This window comes from Pelophylax lessonae (genome assembly GCF_965119305.1).
Source record: "Pelophylax lessonae genome assembly, chromosome: 13".
Classification (NCBI taxonomy): Eukaryota; Metazoa; Chordata; class Amphibia; order Anura; family Ranidae; genus Pelophylax; species Pelophylax lessonae.
The window spans coordinates 66099210-66122751 of NC_138780.1; the positions used below are offsets into that span (position 1 = coordinate 66099210).

The window sequence follows — 23542 nt, forward strand, 5'->3', positions numbered from 1 at the left end:
AACTACCCCCGACTGCTATCTAACATCAAACAGGACTTCCTCCATTGGACTAAGACGGCTTTCACTTGGCTGGGGAGGGTTAACATTGTTAAAATGACTGTCCTCCCTCGGGTGCTGTTTTACTTGCAAATGCTGCCCATCCCCCTGCCCCGCGGTTTCTTCACTCACCTTGAAGGCATGCTCATTGATTTTGTATGGAACGCGAAGCGCCCCCGCCTTGCACTGACTACCCTGAAACGCCCGAAAAATCTGGGTGGCCTTGGCCTGCCAGATGTGCGTCGCTATTATAAGGCGGTAGTTCTTCAACGTATTTTGAACTGGCGTTTCCATACCCACTCCAAGCTTTGGGTTTCCTTGGAAAAGTGTATGGCGGGTAGGAACCTGTCCTATGCTCCCTGGCTGTCCCGGGAATACAGGGGGCTGTCGGCTTATACGTCTCCTGACGACCCAGGTCCTGGACACCTGGGATCGTATCAATAAGCTTCTGGAACTGGCGCCCCCTGTTTCCCCGCTGGCGCCCCTGGGGGGTTTCCTCTGGTTTCCTCCGGGTGAGCAGATGTCGTTCTTGACCCCTGGGTGGATAATGGGAACGCTAGCTGTGGTAAGCTGCTGGAGGGGGGCAGACTGTTGCCTTACGAGCTGGGAGGCCGTCGGGGTGGTTTCCCACTAAATTTCTGGAAATACCGCCAACTGCACCATTTCTTCCGGGTTCACGGCCCCTCGATTCGCCCTCCTGCCTCTCTCAAACCCTTTGAACGTTTGTTCATACAGGACAAGGCTGCCCCTCGTCTTGTGTCGGAAATGTACCAACTACTGGGGGAGGCGGCTCCTGCTTCCAGGCCCGGATTCCTCTGGGCGTGGGAGCGGGACTTGGGCCAGGAACTTTCGGAGACGAGGTCGGCTCATCTCTACCAGCTTACGCACTCGAGCTCCACAGATTCCAAAATGCAAGAGACGAATTACAAAATTATGACTCGATGGTACAGGGTCCCTGCCGACCTTCATCGTATTTTCCCCTCCGTCCCTGCTACTTGCTGGAGGGGGTGTGGTGGCCGTGGTACTCTCCTCCATATTTGGTGGGAGTGCCCGGTCATCGCCCCCTTTTGGCGGGACATCCGCGATCAGATTAAAGCCATCCTGGACGTTGAGGTTCCCTTCGACCCCCTCCACTTCTTGCTGCACGTTCCATGCCTGCCGATTGGCCGATACCGGTGCAGTATACTGCCCCATCTCCTCAATGCTGCCAGGAGATTAATCCCTATGTACTGGAAGAGGCCGCAGGTGCCGGGCGGCTCGGAGTGGAGGCGGGTGGTTGACGGCATCAGAGATGCAGAGGAATGGCTTGCTAAATGCAGGGGAACCGGGGACCGCGATGCTGAGAAGTGGAGACCCTGGCTGGATCACATTGGTGACCCTGCCCTTGTGCCCTCCAGCCTAGATAGGGCCCTGTTAGTGCTTGCTGACCCGTCCTTAACGGACTTGGCGGGCTGATGGAGGGCGGTGGATGGGACGCGTGGTGGAGATGGGTGTGCCCCGGATGATAGCAGGTATGTTTCTCTCTTCCCCCCCCCCCTCTTCTTTTCCTGCTGTTCCCCCTCTTTGTTTCCTCCTATTTCTGATACTCCCCCTCTCGTTCTGTTTCTCTCACTGACTGTGTGATGCCACTTGTTTGTGTTGTATGTGCCCGGCGACAGGCATGCTGCCGGCGTCGTGTCCGTGGACCCACTGGGTCGTGGACACCCTGTCTGCTATCAGTACGGGGTGCTGTGGTGTGCCATGTGCCTGGCCCCCCCCCTCCCTGCTGCCCGGCTTGGGTGGTGGGTCGAGCGATGGGACTGTCCTCTGTTGGGACGACTTCCTGGAGAGCGGTCTGTTGGAGGCCTCTTTTTTGGGCCCCCCTCTCTCTGGGTGTATCCCGCCGGAGGGTCCCGATGGGGTGCTGTTCCTATTTTGATTTTTCTTTCCTTTTCGCACACCTGGTGGCCTGAGTGCTCCGTTTTTGTGTGCACCACTGACGCCTGGTGGCATGCCTCTCGCCCCTGGGCTTTGGATCACCGGCCCTTGAGGCCTAATGTAGTATGCGGAGCTACAGCACCTTTTGATGCTTAGGATTGCTGCTCCCCTCATGCAACACTTGTCACTTTGCCTATTGGTTAAATTGCTGTTTCTACTGTGCGTTCTTTTTTTCTTGTACGGTGTGATTTTGTTATATGTTGAAAAATAAAGATTGTTTAAAAAAAAAAAAATGGTACTCAGTAGTTTGTATGGCCCCCACCTGCCTGTATGCAAGCCTGACGTCGGGGCATGCTCCTAATGGGACCACAGATGGTGTCCTGAAGTATTTCCTCCCAGATCTAGACCAAGGCATCACTAAGCTCCTGAACACACTGAGGTGCAACATGGCAGCGTCTGATGGATCGAAACAATATCCTAGAAGTTTTCGATTGGATTTCAGTTAGGTGAGCATGGGGCCATTCAATGGTATAAATTCCTTCATTAACGTCTACCTTTATTCCAAAATGAACTTTAATGGCATCCCACTCTTAGTCGATAGGGTTCAATATGGCACACCCTTTGCAGCTATAACAGCTTCAACTCTTCTGGGAAGGCTGTCCACAAGGTTTAGGAGTGTGTCCTACAATGCAACTATAGTTGCATTGTAGGAAACAATGGCAATTTAACACTGAACGCAGCTATCTCTCTCCTATCTTTGCTTCCCTGTAAGTCTCTGAAAATAGATACAGAAAGTAGAAGAGGATATGATGTAACTGTGCACCCTACCAGAGTGAAGCAGTGATTCTATAAGTGAATAACAGGGAACTGTGATGACATTTTAAAAAGGCTGGCTTTACCTACTACAGCCCTGGATTTCTTTCTTTAATTATTTTTTCTAACATTTTTCAAGTTACAAAGCAGAGAAAAGAAAATAAAGAAATACATAGAGCTGTATCAAGTCATTATACAAAAACATATGCAAAACAATGTGAAGGTGTTCATAAAAATAGAGTGGTATCCATACAAAGTTGCTGGAATTCATTTAATTGGGAAAATTAGGGCAAACCCCACAGTTTATTCATATTTGCATATAGACTCCTCAGTAGTAGATTAGAAGCACAGAGTTAGTCAGACACATCACAAAACCCAATACATGCTGCCCAGGATTTTAACCAGCAGTACTGCTGCAGTATTAGTACAAGATTGTATAACTTAACCAATATAGAATATTGATCTTGCTACAATTTTTATTTTAATAATTCTTCTTTATGTCTATATTTTAATCCCCTTTATTTTTTTTCATACCTGTGTATCGAAAACATTATTCAAGTTCACACTATATTGGTGGGACAAAATATCTACTAGCCAACGACCATCATGGATGACCTAAAAATAGAAAAATAAAGTTCATCACACCTGGAAAAAGCAACATTACTGTATTAAATGTCAACTCACATAAAACTTAAAATAAAAAAAACATAAAAAGCCATTATGCAAGTTTTGTGGACATCACGTCAGTTTATGACATCAAGCCAAGACCGAATATATAGCATAGCTGATCTTGCAGGCCTGTTTCTAGCTTCTATAAAGTGTATGTGCTTTTGTTTCTCAAATTTCCCTTTACACAGTGACTAGGGTCATACATTTATTTATTAAAGATTAGGGATAAGCTCAGGTGTGTTTAGACAGGAGTTGCTGTCAAAGCTAACAGCCAATCACAGGCATTCCCTACCCCACTGTTGTATGTATGCATAGGTGCAGCTGCGGGGCAGGGAATGCCTCAGCTACCTATGATTGCTATATAGAAAGGAGAACAGAGGGGGGCTAAGTGGACTTTAAAAGTACCATCATGGACAAATAGTATACATGAATACAGTAGTTCGTAAAATAACAAAGGTTTATTGAACAAAACCACAATAATATAAAATTGTCCATAACATAGCATATACACTATAGGCAACCATTTACACAATAGGTCAGTAATACCAGCAATACTTATATAATTGGTACACCAACTACAATAGATAGGGCTGTTGTTGAAAATGCCCTAAACTGACCGCCACGGCCAGACATGAGGAGTAGCTGGAGTGCTCATAAGTATTGCTGGTATTACTGACCTATTGTGTAAATGGTTGCCTATAGTGTCTATGCTATGTTATGGACAATTTTATATTATTGTGGTTTTGTTCAATAAACCTTTGTTATTTTACTATTGTATTGATGTATACTATTTGTCCATGAAGGTACCTTTAAAGCAGTGGTCCTCAACTGTTGCCTACAGGGCCCACTAACAGGCCAGATTTTAGGTATTACCTTGGGGAGATGCAGACTAGAGTACTGCAATCACTGAGCAGCAAATTATATCACCTGGGATGTATTTCAGTTATCTTGCAAATCTGGCCTGTTAGTGGGCCCTGGGGACCAGGGTTGAGGACCACTGCTGTAAAGTACACTTACCCCCCCCTGTTCTCCTTTCCATATTCAAATATTGGGATGGTGGTACCTGTGCTGAATATCTCTATCTCGGCTTGCCTGGCGGAGTTTCAAATATTTTGTACAGTACCTGGAGCTACCATATGGGAGTTCACTGCATGAAGGTGGAGAGCGCCAAGTGACCGGCAGGTGGCGCTGTGGAGCAGAGCGCGCGGGATCAGTGGCTGCGTGCGTGTGAGAGGACCGTGTGTGTGTCACAGACCGTGTGTGTGAGTACCCCCCCACCCCTCAGAAGAGCGGCGGCGTCCGGGCTAGAACCCCCCCTGAAAGGAAGCGGTCAGCGAGCGGATCGGTAACCCCCCTCCCTTGTTGCGGCGGCGTCGTCCGGTGCTAAGGACCCCCCCACCGAAGAACGGGCGGCGAGCGGTGCGGTAACCCCCCTCCCCCTTGTTGCGGGCGGCGTGCAGTAAACCTCCCTTGCGGTGAGCGGTGTGGGAACCCCCCTCCCCACAGAGAGGAGCAGAGGAAACTAGCTGACCGGGAAGTGACCGAGGGAGGCGGGTGCTGAGAGGAGACTGACCGACAGAGAGGAATCACCGTCAGGAACTGCTAGTGACAGGCTTAAAGGGACACACACTAGGTAAGTAAGACTGGTGACTGAGATTGAACAGTGACTGAGGGTGTAGTGTAGTACCTGAGTATCTGGGAGTACCTATTACTACCTGAGTATCTGTGAGTACCTATTACTACCTGAGTATCTGTGAGTACCTATTACTACCTGAGTATCTGTGAGTACCTATTACTACCTGAGTATCTGTGAGTACCTATTACTACCTGAGTGTCTGGGAGTACCTATTGCTACCTGAGTGTCTGGGAGTACCTATTGCTGCCTGCGTGTCTGGGAGTACCTATTACTACCTGAGTGTCTGGGAGTACCTATTACTACCTGAGTATCTGTGAGTACCTATTACTACCTGAGTGTCTGGGAGTACCTATTGCTACCTGAGTGTCTGGGAGTACCTATTGCTGCCTGCGTGTCTGGGAGTACCTATTACTACCTGAGTGTCTGGGAGTACCTATTACTACCTGAGTGTCTGGGAGTACCTATTACTACCCGAGTGTCTGGGAGTACCTATTGCTACCCGAGTGTCTGGGAGTACCTATTGCTACCCGAGTGTCTGGGAGTACCTATTGCTACCCGAGTGTCTGGGAGTACCTATTGCTACCCGAGTGTCTGGGAGTACCTATTGCTACCCGAGTGTCTGGGAGTACCTATTGCTACCCGAGTGTCCGGGAGTACCTATTGCTACCCGAGTGTCTGGGAGTACCTACTGCTACCTGAGTGTCTGGGAGTACCTATTGCTGCCTGAGTGTCTGGGAGTACCTATTGCTGCCTGAGTGTCTGGGAGTACCTATTGCTGCCCGAGTGTCTGGGAGTACCTATTGCTGCCCGAGTGTCTGGGAGTACCTATTGCTACCCGAGTGTCTGGGAGTACCTATTGCTGCCTGTCTGGGAGTACCTATTGCTGCCTGAGTGTCTGGGAGTACCTATTGCTGCCTGAGTGTCTGGGAGTACCTATTGCTACCTGAGTGTCTGGGAGTACCTATTGCTACCTGAGTGTCTGGGAGTACCTATTGCTACCTGAGTTTCTGGGAGTACCTATTGCTACCTGAGTGTCTGGGAGTACCTATTGCTACCTGAGTGTCTGGGAGTACCTATTGCTACCTGAGGGTCTGGGAGTACCTATTGCTACCTGAGTGTCTGGGAGTACCTATTGCTACCTGAGTGTCTGGGAGTACCTAGTGCTACCTGAGGGTACTGTGAGTGTTGTGCGACTGACCGGGTGGTGCGTCTGGGAGTGTTGTGCGACTGACCGGGCTGTGAGATTGTGAGTATTGTGCAACTGAGTGTCAAGCGAGTGTAGCGGAGTACCAGAGGGTGAGAAGGTAGCGTTAGGAAGCCAGGAAATAGCCACATAGGATAGACTTAAATCGCTGAATCCCCATTAGATTAGTTTAGTAAGTACAATGCCCGGCGGGTGTGGAGATGCGACTCGGTGTACATCTTGTAATATGTATGCGTTCCTCAGACATGTGATCGAGGGCGAATACAAATGCGCAAAATGTAAGCAAGTTGCTTCCCTGGAAGCTCAGGTCCTGAATCTAGGGAAGCAGCTGGCAACACTGAGACGAATGTCCATACCGGAGGAGAGCCAGGATCGTACCAGTCAGGTGCAGGCAGGGGTCTGCACAGAGGTGGGCGGAGTATCGGAGGTGCAGGCATCAGAGCAGAGTAGAGGGGTGACAGGAGGGGTAGAAGAGGACAAGGCAAGGAGGCTGATCCTGGGCAGGAGCACCCCAATAGATACGCCCTGTTGTGTGATGTTGGGGAAACCAGTCAGGGACCAGCATTGCTGGAGCAGAGCGACGCCCCTAGCTGCCAGGGGAAGAACTCCTCCAGTGAGGCCGGGAGAAAGGGAAAGGAATGACAGGTGCTGGTGGTAGGGGACTCAATTATTAGAAGGACAGATAGTGTAATCTGTGACAAAGACCGTGTGCGCCGAACAGTCTGATGTTTGCCGGGCGCTCGGGTTCGGCACATCACGGATCGGGTGAACAGATTATTGGGTGGGGCTGGGGAAGACCCAGCTGTCATGGTACAAGTGGGTACCAATGACATAGGCAGAGGAAGATGGAGAGTCCTAAACGATTTCAGGGACTTAGGAGCTAAGTTGAGGAGAAGGACCTCCAAGGTAGTATTTTCCGAAATACTACCTGTACCTCGAGCCACGCCAGTGTAACGCTCCTGCGTTTTATGTATAATGTGGATTTTCAGCTGCAGAAATATTCCACTTCAGTAGTCATGTAGAGAAACGCTGAGACACCAATCCCAACTCCCAATGACTCATCATGTGTGGATGATCTCAATTCAGCAAGTAAATACACACACTCAGTAAGATGTTTCCTAGAGTGACTTATGTATATAGTAACACAGTGATGATAGGCTGAAGAGACAGATTGGGTAGAGATGGTAGATGACAGACACTTGAAAGGAAATGTTCTTGAAAGTAAGATAGTAGCAGATGGGATGCAGATAGGTTTAGCAATCATGTATGGTAGCAGATGACAGAGTAGCAGGTGGACATACAAGAGAGATCAACCCAGTGCAAGAACAGGTGGTAGTAGGCTCAAGAGCTAGCAATCTTAGATAATGCAGATGTAGTAATAGTCCTTAGTATGCAGAGCTAGATAGTGTAAGCTTTAGTATGAAGGTTATAGAGGTTTCCCCTGTGGGGTACTTATCACTAATAGCAATGTAGCAGAGGAGAGGTTCGGCAAGAGCGGATGATCCGGTAGCGGGATACAGGGATCAGCGCAGCGTGGTTCCGACAGCGAGGTATGCTTGCAAGCATGAGAGCTTCAAGACAGGTTAGCATCAAGGCACAAAGCAGTTTGAACGAACACATGTGAGTGAGAGCCGGCGATCTAAATAGCCATTCAGTCCGGCGCTCAGTGATGACAGCATCAGTCTTAAAGGTGTATGCGCACCTTACCAAAAGAGAATGGTGGGGCGCATACACTTATGAAAGAGTAATTAGGGTACCCAAAAGGTACCAGAACATTACAGTACCCCCCCCTTAAGGCCGGCTCCTGAAGGCCTCTGGAGCTGGTTTGTCTGGGTACTTCGCATGAAAATTGCGGATTAATCTAGAGGCATGTATGTCAGAGGTGTTTAGCCAGGTGTCGTCTTGGGGCCCATAGTTCTTCCATCGAACCAAGTACTGAAGTCTTCCTCTGTGGATACGAGAATCCAGAATCTCTTTTATCTCATATTCTTCTCCACCTTCAACTTGTACAGGAGGAGGAGGTGGGATAGTAGGCCTTATTCCTTGGTCAGGAACATGGGGCTTCAGTAGCGACACATGGAAAATGGGATGTATTTTGAGGTCTATTGGCAATGTAAGCTGTACTGCAGCTTTTCCAATAAGTTTCTTGATTGGGAAAGGTCCCAAGAACAGAGGTCCAAGCTTTTTGCTAGGGATTTTCAGTCTTAAATTTTTTGTTGAGAGACAAACGAGGTCCACGATAGCGTACTGAGGAGAAGGTCTTCTGCGAAGATCATAGTACTTCTTTTGATGACTATGAGCGTGTGCAATGGTAGTATTAAGCAAACCCAGAGAGTCCTTTATTTGGGTAAGATAGTCTGAAGCTACTGGGTTATTTGAAGGAAGGATGCGTGGTGGAAGAATAGAGGGATGAAACCCATAGTTCAAGTAGAACGGACTCTGCTTGGTCGTACTGTGGGTTGTGTTGTTGTAGGCAAATTCTGCCAGAGGAAGAAGATCCACCCAATCATCCTGTTGGTAAGAAGTGTAACAACGTAAATATTGCTCGATGCATTGGTTGACTCTTTCAGTCTGTCCGTTGGTCTGCGGATGGTAAGGAGAAGTGAGCTTCCGCTCGATCCGTAGTATGTGACATAGTTCTTGCCAGAACTTGGAAATAAATTGTGATCCACGGTCAGACAGAAGAGTTTTTGGGATACCATGTAACTTAAAGACATGTTTCATCAGGAGTTCTGCCGTTTGTTTGGACGAAGGTAGTCTGCGAATAGCAATTAAATGTGCCATTTTTGTCAGATGGTCCACAGACACTAAGATGGTATTAAATCCTTTGGAAGGAGGCAATTCCACTATAAAGTCCAAGAACACAACTTCCCATGGAGTTTGGGGTATTGGTAGACTGCATAGTAGACCGGATGGTCTCGTAGTGTCAATTTTGGACCTGGCACAGACATTGCATGAAGAGACAAATTTTTGTATAGATGTTTTCATGTCAGGCCACCAGAATTGCCTGGTAATCAGATTAAGAGTCTTTGTCATACCCATATGTCCTGCCATAGGCACATCATGCGATAATTCCAAGATCTTGGTGCGTATGGTAGGTGGTATGTAAAGTTTGTCGTTGTAGTAGAGGAAGCCTTCTGCATCAGTATTTAGTTGTGGTGGGGGTGAATCCAAACTTATACCATGCAAAACCTCTTCCTTCAAGGAACGGACAACTCCAATAATGCGTTTGTGAGGTATTATAGGAACGGAAGGGATTTCAAAGTAGTTTTCTTCAGTTAGTCGTGATAGTGCATCCGCCTTTTTGTTCTTATCTGCAGGTGTGTAGGTCACTAGGAAGTTAAACCTTAGAAAGAATAGTGACCATCGTACCTGTCGGTGCGAGAGAGTTTTGTTAGTCTGAAGATATTGGAGATTTTTATGGTCCGTGTATATAAGTATTGGTAATTGGGTGCCTTCGAGTAGATGTCGCCAATTCTCCAGAGCCAATTTTATAGCAAGCAGTTCCTTATCACCCACGGGGTAATTTATCTCTGGACTGCTTAGGGATTTAGAAAAAAAGGCGACTGGATGAAGTGGTGAAGTGTGAGTTGGTCGTTGGGAGAGTATTGCTCCTACTGCCATGTTTGACGCATCTACTTCCAGAATGTATTGGAGGGATGGGTCTGGATGGCGTAGCATGGGAGCAGAATTAAACCTTGTCTTTAACAGGTGAAAAGCTTTATTTGCTTCATCTGACCATTTGAATGGTTTTTTAATGCTAGTGAGCTGTGTGAGGGGTCTCACAATGGCAGAGAAGTTTCTAATGAACTTCCTGTAGAAATTCGAAAATCCAAGGAATCGCTGTAGCGCCTTGCGTGTGGTTGGTGTAGGCCAATCCTGAATGCAGGATATCTTACTCATGTCCATCTCGATTCCTGTTTTGGATATGATGTAGCCTAGAAACAGTACCGCTTCTTTATGAAACAAGCATTTTTTCAGTTTCACATAAAGGTTGTGTGCAAGCAATCTCAATAATACTAGTCTTACATGTCTTATGTGTTCAGACAGGGATCGTGAATATATAAGTATATCGTCCAGATATACCACAACACAGACATCTAGTAAGTCTCTGAAAATATAGTTTATAAATCGTTGAAAAACTGCAGGGGCGTTGCATAGCCCGAATGGCATTACAAGATATTCGAACCATCCGTATCTGGTTCTGAATGCAGTCTTCCACTCGTGTCCATCACGGATTCGAATGAGATTGTATGCTCCTTTCAGGTCCAATTTTGAAAAATAGGTAGCTCCACGCACCTGCTCAATGAGCTCAGGGATAAGCGGTAGAGGATAGTGATCTTTTATTGTAATAGCATTCAATTGCCTATAGTCGATGATAGGCCTGAGACTTGAGTCCTTATTGCGGACAAAAAAAGAGTCCTGCTGCTGTGGAAGAAGTGGAAGGTCTAATAAAACCTTTTTCCAAATTCTCATCCAAATAGTCTTTGAGATGGGAAAGTTCATCCTGTGAAAGAGGATAAACATGACCGAACGGCAATTTGCTATTTGGGAGTAGATCAATGCTACAATCATAGTCTCGATGGGGAGGTAGTGCTTGAGCATTTTTCTCAAGAAAAACCTCAGAGAGATCCTGATAACATAGTGGTGCAATCTCATCTGTCACCACAGACAGGATCTTCCCGAAAGACGGGAGGTTACACGTACCCTCGCAATAGCAAGAGAGGAAGGTCAGGGTCCGTTCCTTCCAATCTATGGTTGGTTGATGTGTGTGCAACCAGGGAAGTCCCAAAACAATGGGAAAGTGGGGTGAAGGTATTAGATCGAAGGTAGTGGTCTCCATATGAGACCCGTTAGTAGTGACTAGGAGTGCCTGTGTCTGATCAGTGATCGGACCAGAGGATAAAGGAACACCGTTAATAAGACTCACTGGGACAGGTTTAAGTTTAGAAATAATAGGAACTTTATTTAAAGCAGCAAAACGTATGTCAATATAATTTCCACAAGATCCTGTGTCAATCATGGCCTTAGTAGTAATCCTGTTCTGGTCCCACTGTAATGTTAAGCAAACAGAAAGTAAGGGTTAGTGATTGAAGTTGTCAATCCCCCTAGGAGGACATGTGAACACTCACCCTTCTTTTTGTAGACTAGGGGACAGACGTTTATCTTGTGATCCGGGGATGCACAGTACAAGCAGAGATTACCAGATCGTCTTCTGGCTCTTTCCATAGTTGATAGAGGTGGGCGTATGGTTCCTACCTCCATAGGAACGGGGTCAACGGCCGAAATCCGAGAAGAACTGGATAATGGCATTCCCATTTTCTCAGCCTTTCTTTCTCGTAGTCTTCTATCTATGGTGATACTGAGTTGTATCAATGCATCCAGGGTTTTTGGCAGATCCGCTCGGGCGAGCTCGTCTTTAACGGCCTCTGATAGGCCAAGCCTAAATTGGGATTTCAGAGATGCATCATTCCATTCTGAATCAAGGGTCCATCTCTTGAATTCTGCGACAAAGTCTTCTACAGGTCTCCCACCTTGTTTCAAGGATCTTAATTGAAGATCGGCAGTACTCTGCCTATTGGGATCATCATATAGGCTAGTGAGTTCTGCTAGGAACAAGGCATAGGAGTTGAGAAGCTGGTCGCTTTTCTCAAAAAGAGAGTCTGCCCAGGCCCGAGGATCGCCTGTTAGGTAAGAAATAATAGTACAAACCTTAATGTGATCAGTAAGGTAGGTACGGGGTTTTAGCAAGAAAAATAAATCACATGCGTTTTTAAATTCGCGAAATTTTTTGCGATCGCCTGTAAATACCAAAGGAGGATTTATTTTGGGTTCAGGGGACTGAGCAGTGGTAAGTTGTGTCAGTCTAATTACCTGCTGCGACAGAGCCTGATTGTCTTCTTTTAATTCAGCAAGTGCGTGTATTAACGCAGTTACTTGCTGTTTTAATTGTGTCATCTGAGTGGTTATTTCTGCTGAATCCATTTGTGGTTTGTTCAATCTGTAACGCTCCTGCGTTTTATGTATGATGTGGATTTTCAGCTGCAGAAATATTCCACTTCAGTAGTCATGTAGAGAAACGCTGAGACACCAATCCCAACTCCCAATGACTCATCATGTGTGGATGATCTCAATTCAGCAAGTAAATACACACACTCAGTAAGATGTTTCCTAGAGTGACTTATGTATATAGTAACACAGTGATGATAGGCTGAAGAGACAGATTGGGTAGAGATGGTAGATGACAGACACTTGAAAGGAAATGTTCTTGAAAGTAAGATAGTAGCAGATGGGATGCAGATAGGTTTAGCAATCATGTATGGTAGCAGATGACAGAGTAGCAGGTGGACATACAAGAGAGATCAACCCAGTGCAAGAATAGGTGGTAGTAGGCTCAAGAGCTAGCAATCTTAGATAATGCAGATGTAGTAATAGTCCTTAGTATGCAGAGCTAGATAGTGTAAGCTTTAGTATGAAGGTTATAGAGGTTTCCCCTGTGGGGTACTTATCACTAATAGCAATGTAGCAGAGGAGAGGTTCGGCAAGAGCGGATGATCCGGTAGCGGGATACAGGGATCAGCGCAGCGTGGTTCCGACAGCGAGGTATGCTTGCAAGCATGAGAGCTTCAAGACAGGTTAGCATCAAGGCACAAAGCAGTTTGAACGAACACATGTGAGTGAGAGCCGGCGATCTAAATAGCCATTCAGTCCGGCGCTCAGTGATGACAGCATAAGTCTTAAAGGTGTATGCGCACCTTACCAAAAGAGAATGGTGGGGCGCATACACTTATGAAAGAGTAATTAGGGTACCCAAAGGTACCAGAACATTACAGCCAGAGAGGCAACGGGAGATTAGGGAAGTTAACAAGTGGCTGAGGAGCTGGTGTAGTAAGGAGGGTTTCGGGTTCCTGGAGAACTGGGCCGACTTCTCAGTCGGCCACCGGCTCTTTGGTAGGGACGGATTGCACCTAAATGGGGAGGGTGCAGCCGCACTGGGTAAGAGGATGGCCACAAAGTTAGAGGGGCTTTTAAACTAGGTGACGGGGGGAGGGTACAGATGTAGAATTAGCCAGTGGAAAGCAAGATTTAGAGGGCAAAAATGGGGGCATTGGCGGTAGGGTGTTCAGAGCTCCTAAACCCAGGGTGGGTATGGGGAAAAATCAAGAGAGCAGCCTAAAAACATCAAATGAGGATATATGTAACCGATCAAAATTAAGAGGTTTGTATACCAATGCCAGAAGCCTGGCCAACAAGATGGGAGAGCTGGAGCTGCTGATGTTTGAGGAGGACTTAGATTTTGTGGGGATAACTGAGACTTGGTTTGACAGCTCCCATGACTGGATGGCGACCATTCAGGGGTATTCCCTTTATCGCAGGGATAGAGAAGGTAAAAAAGGGGGAGGGGTATGTCTGTATATTAAGAACAGTATACAGGTAAATATGAGGGATGATATTAATAATGGAGCTATGGATGAGGCAGAATCCCTATGGGTAGAGCTTCAAAGGGAAGGCACGGTGGGGAAGGTAATATTGGGCGTATGCTATAGGCCCCCCAACCAGAGGGAGGAGGGGGAGGCGGACCTCATTTTACAGATAGGATTGGCAGCAAGGATGGGAAATGTCATTATAATGGGGGACTTTAATTATCCAGATATAGACTGGGCAGAAGGAAAACGCACTCAGCCAAGGCTAGGCAGTTCCTAAATGTTTTGCAGGACAATTTCATGGGTCAGATGGTGAATGCACCGACAAGAAACAAGGTGGTACTTGACCTACTGATTACCAACAATACAGACCTGCTCACGGATATAGAAATACGGGACAACTTAGGAAACAGTGACCATAGGTCAATTAGTTTCAGTATTAATTACAGTAATAGGAAACACAAGGGTAATATAAGGACACTGAATTTCAAAAGAGCCAATTTCCCTAAACTGCGCTCGCTGCTAGAAAATATCAAATGGGATAGAACCCTGGGAACAAAGAACACGGAGGAAAAATGGGAGTGCTTCAAGAGCATACTTAACAAGGGGATTGGCCAGTGCATTCCAAAGGGAAATAAATTTAAAAGAGCAAAACTAAACCCTGGGTGGCTAAACTCCAACATAAAAATGTATATTAGTGCTAAAGAAAAGGCCTTAAAAAAATACAAGACTAAGGGGTCATTGGCAGCATTTAAAGCGGAGTTCCGGGCACAGAAGTCATTTTTCAATAAACATACCCCCGGGACAGTCAGGGCTAGCACATTCCACAATGGCTAGCCTCTGATCTGTCCCGGTTCGCACTTACCTTTTAGAAGAAATACTTACTTATAAAATTTCTTCCACAGCGTTTCCATCTCTCTTGTGGGCAGCTGAAGCCGGCGCGGTCCTCTTCTGTGTCTTCTTCCGCGTCTTCTTGTCCAAGAATGCGCCTGCACCGGCCCCTCTCGTCACTTCCGGTGCGGCGGCGCATTCCTCCACAGCTTCTGGGCATGCCCAGAAGCTGTTTAGCAGGGGAATGCAGCGTCGCCAAGAAGTGACGAGCGGGGCCGGTGCCGTCGCATTGATTCCTGGGAGCGATGACGTTCAGCTCCCAGGAATCATCGCGAGACAGGAAGTGACGGGTGAGCCGCGGCGCTGAGGGAGGAAGTACTCTGAGGTGAGTATTTACGATCTTCAATTGCAAGGTGAGTAAACAAAAAAAAAAAAAAACCTAACTATCCAATTCCTTTTCAGGTGATGTCTAACTAGCGGAGGGGCTACACAAACCTAGCTTGTAAGGCCAAACTAAACAACACACCTCAGGAAATACCGCCATGGCTAACAGAAGATAGACTTAGAGCTAAACTAGAGAAACTTAACATAAATAAATCCCCGGGACCGGATGGCTTGCACCCGAGGGTTCTTAATGAGCTCAGCCAGGTGATTGCCAGACCATTATTCTTGATCTTTAAGGATAGTTTACAGACGGGTATGGTGCCAGCTGATTGGCAAAAAGCCAACGTGGTACCAATATTTAAAAAGGGGCCGAGATGTATCCCGGGTAACTATAGGCCGGTCAGCCTAACATCTGTAGTCTGCAAAATTTTGGAGGGGATGTTAAGGGACCACATACAAGACTTTAGTAATGAAAACGGTATTATAAGTAGTGATCAGCATGGATTCATGAAAAATCGTTCTTGCCAAACCAATCTATTAACCTTCTACAATGAAGTGAGCTGCCACCTAGATAAAGGTAAGCCTGTGGATGAGGTGTATCTGGACTTTGCAAAGGCCTTTGACACCGTTCCCCACAAACGCTTACTGTACAAACTAAGGAAGGTAGGTATGGACCATAAGGTGTGTACCTGGATAGAGAACTGGCTCCAGGGGAGAGTCCAGAGGGTGGTGATTAATGGGGAGTACTCGGATTGGGCGGGTGTGGAAAGCGGGGTCCCCCAGGGTTCTGTCCTGGGACCAATCTTGTTTAATTTATTCATAAATGATCTAGAGGAGGGGATATCGAGTACAATCTCAGTATTTGCAGATGATACTAAACTAGGCTTGCCAATATCTTCTATGCAGGATGTAGAAACCTTGCAAGCGGACCTGAACAAAATAACGGGGTGGGCAACTACATGGCAGATGAGGTTCAATGTTGAAAAATGTAAAGTAATGCACCTGGGGGCCAGAAACCAGAAAGCAAGCTACTCACTAGGGGGGAAACCTCTGGGTGAGTCTAGGATGGAAAAGGACTTGGGGGTACTGGTAGACAACAGGCTTGGCAGTGGCATGCAATGCCAAGCCGCTGCAAGCAAAGCCAACAGAATACTGGGATGTATAAAAAAGGGGATTCACTCCAGAAATAAAGAGATTATTCTCCCACTCTACAAGACTCTGGTCCGGCCACATCTGGAGTATGCTGTCCAGTTCTGGGCACCGGTCCTCAGGAAGGATGTGCTGGAACTGGAGAAAGTCCAGAGAAGGGCAACAAAAATAATTAGGGGAATGGAGGACATCAGCTATGAGGAAAGGCTACAATCACTGAACTTATTCTCTCTGGAGAAGAGACGATTGAGGGGGGATATGATATCAATGTACAAATACTGTACTGGCGACCCTAGCATAAGGAACAAACTATTCAGAGAAAGGAGATACAATAAGACACGTGGCCACTCACTAAAACTAGAGGAAAGGCGGTTTAACCTTAAAGTGCGTAAGGGGTTCTTCACTGTAAGAGCGGTAAGGATGTGGAATTCTCTTCCGTATCAGCAGGGAGCATTGATAGTTTCAAAAGACTATTAGATGGGCACCTTAGAGACCACAACATACAGGGGTATACAATGTACGGTTAAAAGCAAACACACACACACACACATCATAGGTTGAACTGGATGGACTGATGTCTTTTTTCAACCTCACTAACTATGTAACTATGATCTGAGTTTTTTTTATACCTATGATTGCTGTCAGCTTTGAGCTTCCTGGCATGATAGCTCAGGCAGATTCGGACCTGTCGATACAAGCCTGAGCTCACCCCTTACAGGGATCAGATCAAATGCAAACACCAAACATTTTTTTGCCAAGTTTAAATCATTTGGGGATTAAGGATATAAAACTTCCGCGCTTCCGGTTTTTCTACACGAGATCGAGGCGTGGACCGCACAGCGCTCTGATCTACCTACATGCTGGTTTTTCTCTGTTTAAATATGAGTACCTCTTCATACTATATGTAAAATAAATTACCTTACGGTACTACACTATGTCCCCTGTTTATTACTTTCTGGCATACAATCTGGAGTGAAACCGGGGGGTACCTTGGAATACATCCGCCACTAGGAACACATTGGGAACCATTGCAGGGAAACACCTTCTATTAGGACCATCCAGGTTTCCGGTAGGACGTTCCTATCCAGGCATAAGAGGATATCGTTGGGTTGCTGGACTGCTTCATACACCCGCTATATACCCCTGTGTGGGGTGGGTGTCTCTGGTAAGTGCGCCTTTCTACCAGAGGAATAACCCAGCACCTTACCACCCACCACGGGGTCACTCCTCATAAATATCCACCAGAGTGTTGTCACCTATATCAATTTGAGAATATTCACTTGCTTGTGGTCATTTGCATGTGACATACAGACTGTTTATCCATACTGGACTTTTCTGCAGTGCATACTGAATAAACGTTTGCTGCTGGCACTTTATATTATCCCCACACCATATCATATGGTAGACTGGGGTTTCCAAACACTACAGCACTTTTTGAAGCACTTTATAATTGCATGCAATTTAAAATATTTGTTTTATGCTCTTTGTTGTGTACTGTATATGGTTTGATATTCATCACATATAGCACTAATTTATGCACTAAGTCACTTTATAAGAGCACCTTAAAAATATTGCACTTTGATTCTTACACTATTTGATGTTCGTAATTGTATTTATATTTGGTGACCTCTAGATATTTATTATTGTGGATACACACTTATAAGCACTACGTCACTTTATACCTTTGGCCATTGATGATTTAATACTAGGATCAACCTTCACATCTAGTTCTTTTATAGGCAGCGCCACCATCGCTTCTTCTTTTCACATTTGGGGATTAAACCTCAATGCACATTCCAATGCACTAGAGCATGGGTGTCCAACCTTTTGGCTTCTCTGGGCCACATTGAGTGTAGAGAAATTTTCTTGGGCCGCATATAAAATATATACTATAGTGAAGGTATATAAGTAATAAAACGCTGCCGTGACCTTCCCACGCCGCTACGCCCCGTCCCCCAGCACTAATATAACACAACGATAGGATGATGAAATGAAATTGAATAGAGGTTTACTTCTTCTGAGAGATATTAAAGGAACACTCTAACCACCATGACCACTTCAGTGATTTGAAGTGGTCATGGTGGTAGAAGACAGAAACACTGCACATGCTGGGATATTAACAGTTATGTGCTGGGGGCTAGTTGCACCCCTAGCACATGTGACATAGGCAACCAGAAAATGTCATGTCTTTATTCATACAAGTATGAACCAGGACATGACATACTATGACAAAACACAACTAGTTATTAAAAAAACATATTGCAACAATTTACACACGCTAATGCAAATACCTTTTCTACTTATTTTGCAGACTGCTGGCGGGTACTGCTGGTGCGGTTACTGCTGGCGGGTAATGCTGGTCATGCGGGTACTGCTGGAGGAAGCAGCAGCTGCAGTAGAGAGCAGAGCCGCTGCTTCCTGTATGGCTCCTGTCACAGGCGGAGTGCATTTCATCTCACTCGGCCTGTGACAGAGCCAGAACTATAGGGGAAGCAGCGGCTCTACATGGAAAATGTAAATCTGAAGGAAAAAGTCTTCAGAAAATCTTATAGTGTGTATGGCCCTTAAGTCTCCTGCAGCAGCCGTAAGATCGCACAGCACTTGTAGCCTAGTGCGTGCCCATCCAATGCAGCTTCGCCAGTGCGTGCCCATCCAATACAGCCTGATCAGTGCCCATCCAATGCAGCCTCACCAGTGCGTGCCCATCCAATGCAGTCTGCAATGAAGAGAGGGAAGAGCCACAGAATTACACAGAGCGGGGAACTCCTGCTTACCCAGCGACTGCTGTCATACAAAGTCCTGCCTCCTGGACCAGCTCCTATGATAGATGTCACCAATGTGCTGTCTATCATAGGAGCAGGTCCAGGAGGGGGGCTTCATATGACAGCCGCCGCCGGGTAAGCAGGAGATCCCCGCTCTGTTTGTAATCTGGCCACACTCGCCTCCCCTCCCCCCCAAGGCAGCTTTTGCCTACAGTCAGTTGGAAGCTGCTGTGGCCGTGCCCTCGACTCGACTTCCTTCCTCCCCAGCAAAAAAAATTGTCAGAGTGGGTAGTGGGCCGCATCGCCTGCAGTTCCAGGCCGCATGCGTCCCCCGGGCCGCAGGTTGGACATGCCTGCACTAGAGGTTATTTTTTTTTAATTTCTAACTCACCTCATCCCATCCCATACCAGATGTATAATAGATTGCTATAGAAATTTATACCTGTGATGTTGCTGTAATGTCTGTGAATATGAATCATGAGCTTGCAGTTGACATTCGCCTTGTACTTTTTTTATTTTAGTAAAGTGTATAAAGGGGAAAATAACTACTTAAGTGTGTAGAAAACAAAGCAAATGGGTCCCAGTTGGACTATACTGTCTGGGAGGTTTGGTCAATTTTAAAAGAATGTAATTATCTGTAAATTACAGTCACTGACCACAGAGAAAAATACTGCAAAATGCCTAAAATTTAAAAGTCTAATATATACACATTTATTGATCACACAGCACAGACATATGTAACAAACCTACACATCTGTGGTTCCTGTAATGATGATAAAATAAAACCTAATTTAAATATTTAGAATAGAATAAGTTATGCATTAATCAAAAATAAAAACGCACCTTTTTAATTCGTACATCACGGGACACAGAGCCATAAAATCATAATGTATGGGTTATATAGCCACCTTTAGGTGAAGGACACTGGCAACCAATCAGAATTGATGCCCCCCTATATAACCCCTCCCACACAGGAACTACCTCTGTTTTTTCACCAGTGTCTAAAGGAGATGGTCACTGTGGAGAGTCTCTCCACATTTTTCTTATTTTCTCTTCAAAAGAAGACAGAAGATTTCTATTTACCCCAATCAAAGATCATTGAATCTAAGGGGTTAAGCTACAGTGGGTACGGAAAGTATTCAGACCCCCTTAAATGTTTCACTCTTTGTTATATTGCAGCCATTTGCTAAAATCATTTAAGTTCATTCTTCTTCCTCATGAATGTACACATAGCACCCCATACTGACAGAAAAACACAGAATTGTTGACATTGTTGCAGATTTATTAAAAAAGAAAAACTGAAATATCACATGGTCCTAAGTATTCAGACCCTTTGCTCAGTATTTAGTAGAAGCCCCCTTTTGATCTAATACAGCCAGGAGTCTTTTTGGGAAAGATGCAACAAGTCTTTCACACCTGGATTTGGGGATCCTCTGCCATTCCTCCTTGCAGATCCTCTCCAGTTCTGTCAGGTTGGATGGTAAACATTGGTGGACAGCCATTTTTAGGTCTCTCCAGAGATTCTCAATTGGGTTTAAGTCAGGGCTCTGTCTGGGCCATTCAAGAACAGTCACAGAGTTGTTGTGAAGCCACTCCTTCGTTATTTTAGCTGTGTGCTTAGGGTCATTGTCTTGTTGGAAGGTAAACCTTCGGCCCAGTCTGAGGTCCAGAGCACTCTGGAGAAGGTTTTTGTCCAGGATATCACTGTACTTGGCCGCATTCATCTTTCCCTCTATTGCAACCAGTCGTCCTGTCCCTGCAGCTGAAAAACACCCCCACAGCATGATGCTGCCACCACCATGCTTCACTGTTGGGACTGTATTGGACAGGTGATGAGCAGTGCCTGGTTTTCTCCACACATACCGCTTAGAATTAAGGCCAAAAAGTTCTACTTTGGTCTCATCAGACCAGAGAATCTTATTTCTCACCATCTTGGAGTCCTTCAGGTGTTTTTTAGCAAACTCCATGCGGGCTTTCATGTGTCTTACACTGAGGGGAGGCTTCCGTCGGGCCACTCTGCCATAAAGCCCCGACTGGTGGAGGGCTGCAGTGATGGTTGACTTTCTACAACTTTTTCCCATCTCCTGACTGCATCTCTGGAGCTCAGCCACAGTGATCTTTGGGTTCTTCTTTACCTCTCTCACCAAGGCTCTTCTCCCCCGATAGCTCAGTTTGGCCAGACGGCCAGCTCTAGCAAGGGTTCTGGTCGTCCCAAACGTCTTCCATTTGAGGATTATGGAGGCCACTGTGCTCTTAGGAACCTTAAGTGCAGCAGAAATCTTTTTGTAACCTTGGCCAGATCTGTGCCTTGCCACAATTCTGTCTCTGAGCTCTTCAGGCAGTTCCTTTGATCTCATGATTCTCATTTGCTCTGACATGCATTGTAATCTGGAAGGTCTTATATAGACAGGTGTGTGGCTTTCCTAATCAAGTCCAATCAGTATAATCAAACACAGCTGGACTCAAATGAAGGTGTAGAACCATCTCAAGGATGATCAGAAGAAATGGAAAGCACCTGAGTTAAATATATGAGTGTCACAGCAAAGGGTCTGAATACTTAGGACCATGTGATATTTCAGTTTTTCTTTTTTAATAAATCTGCAACAATGTCAACAATTCTGTGTTTTTCTGTCAGTATGGGGTGCTATGTGTACATTCATGAGGAAGAAGAATGAACCTAAATGATTTTAGCAAATGGCTGCAATATAACAAAGAGTGAAAAATTTAATGGGGTCTGAATACTTTCCGTACCCACTGTATCAGATCCATCCTAAACAGTCAATGGACTAAAAAGATGGTACCTGGGCCTCGGGGAGCAGATACAAGGTTTTGCCTTTAACCAGGGCTTGACAAATTTTCCTGAAATCTAGGAGCCAGCTAAAAAAGTTAGGAGCCAGTTTTTTTTTTTTCTAAACAAACAACTAAGCTTTATTTCCAAAAAATAACACACTAAATTTACACATAAAGACGACTAGAACCCCACTCTCCTCTATAGCGCAATCGGATGGAAACAGACTGTCCCCTTCCTCTCTTTTGCCTGAGGGTCTGTATGCAAAGGTATCTTGGAGACATTCTTTGGAGGCTTATTCCCATTGTCATTCTGGGGGACACCAAGGCTTTATAGCACCATATTTCTGAGGTTGGAGGCTGATCTGGAGGTGTCTGCTTGTTATACTTAAGGCTCTTGATTTGCCAAAATCTGGTGAGTGGATCCCCAAGAGGGCTTGTTGCAAGCACTGGGCACTTTTTTGTGTGGAGCACGATTATCAGCACTTTAATTATAAGTGGACTATTCACCTTTTTTGGACTGCACCTTATATAAAAACTTACCATTAGTTTACCGGTAACGGCTTTTCTGATAAGCCTTCCAGGACGGCCCAAACATGAGAGAGATGATAGGCTCCTCCTACCGGAAACACAATCAATCAACATAGTTAAAAGGCCCCACCCTTCCCTCTGCCCCTCAGTTGTAAAAAAGTCCACTTCCATAACCAATTTTCCGAGGGAAGTGTTCAATTTAGTTTAATAGGTACTTACCCCTTAATTTTTGTCTAATTTGTTTGCACCCTTTTAATAGGGCGGGTAGGCCGGCCGTCCTGGAAGGCTCATCAGAAAAGCGGTTACCGGTAAACTAACGGTAAGTTTTCTCTAATCGCCTTCCAGGACAGCCCAAACATGAGAGGATACTAGATTACCCCTGGCCTATCTTAGGGCGGGACTACTGCCTGTAAGACCTTCCATCCAAAGGTTAGGTCCTGTTGAGACAGTACTTCTATCCGGTAATGTTTCAGGAAAGTGTCGTGGCTGGACCAAGTGGCTGCCTTGCGGATCTGTTCCCAAGATGCTCCCGCCTTCTCGGCCCATGATGTTGCTAGGGCTCTTGTAGAGTGCGCTTTTATCTTAATAGGAGCAGGGATACCTGATGCCTCATAAGCGGTGGTAATTGCCTGTCGGATCCATCTAGATACTTAAGGCTTAGAGGCCTGCAGCCCTTTCCTAGGTCCGGTGTGAAGGACTAATAGATGGTTAGACCTCCTGAAGGGCTTTGTTCTATCCAAATAAGTGAGCAAAGCTCTCCTTACATCAATGCAATAGAAACTTCTTTCCTTACTTTTCTTAGGATTATCACAGAAGGATGGCAGGTTTATTTCCTGTGTTCTGTGAAAAGGAGATGCTACCTTCCGTAGATACAGAGGATCTGGTCTTAAGACTATCCAGGCTGGAAATACTACTATAAATGGTTCTTTGATCGAGAGAGCTTGAAGGTCTCCTAGTCTTCTAGCTGTCGTGATGGCCAGTAAGAAGGTCAATTTTAGGGACAACATTTTAAGGGAAATTTCTTCCAATGGTTCGAAGGGATCCCTAGATAATGCCTCTAGGACCCTTGTCAGGTCCCAAGGTGGGAACCGGTCTTTAACAATATGGGTAACCCTTTGTCTGGCTAACAGAAATCTTTTGATCAGTGGCTCTTTCGCCAGACGGGTGTCTAGAAACACCGAAAGAGCCGCCACTTGTACCCCAAGGGTGTTAATTGCCACACCCTTATCCACCCCCTCCTGTAAAAACTCTAGGATTACAGGGATAGAGGAGGAGGCAAAACCCTTTTGCCTACCCCAGGTACAAAATTTTTTCCATACCTTAGTGTAGATCTTTTTTGTAACAGGTTTCCTGCTCAACAGAAGAGTATCTACCACTTTCTGTGAGCAACCTTTAGAAA

At 45.8% G+C, this 23542-nt stretch overlaps 1 protein-coding gene across 1 annotated transcript in view; it reads right to left on the reverse strand.

The window, feature by feature from the left end:
* EXD1 (exonuclease 3'-5' domain containing 1) overlaps positions 1 to 23542 on the reverse strand; it is a gene marked incomplete at its 5' end in the record, with an annotated part of 442032 nt that overhangs the window by 115655 nt on the left and 302835 nt on the right. The window contains one exon of the mRNA XM_082242816.1: positions 3301 to 3381. Coding sequence (XP_082098942.1) covers positions 3301 to 3381 — 81 coding nt within the window. The remainder of the gene's footprint in view (positions 1 to 3300; positions 3382 to 23542) is intronic.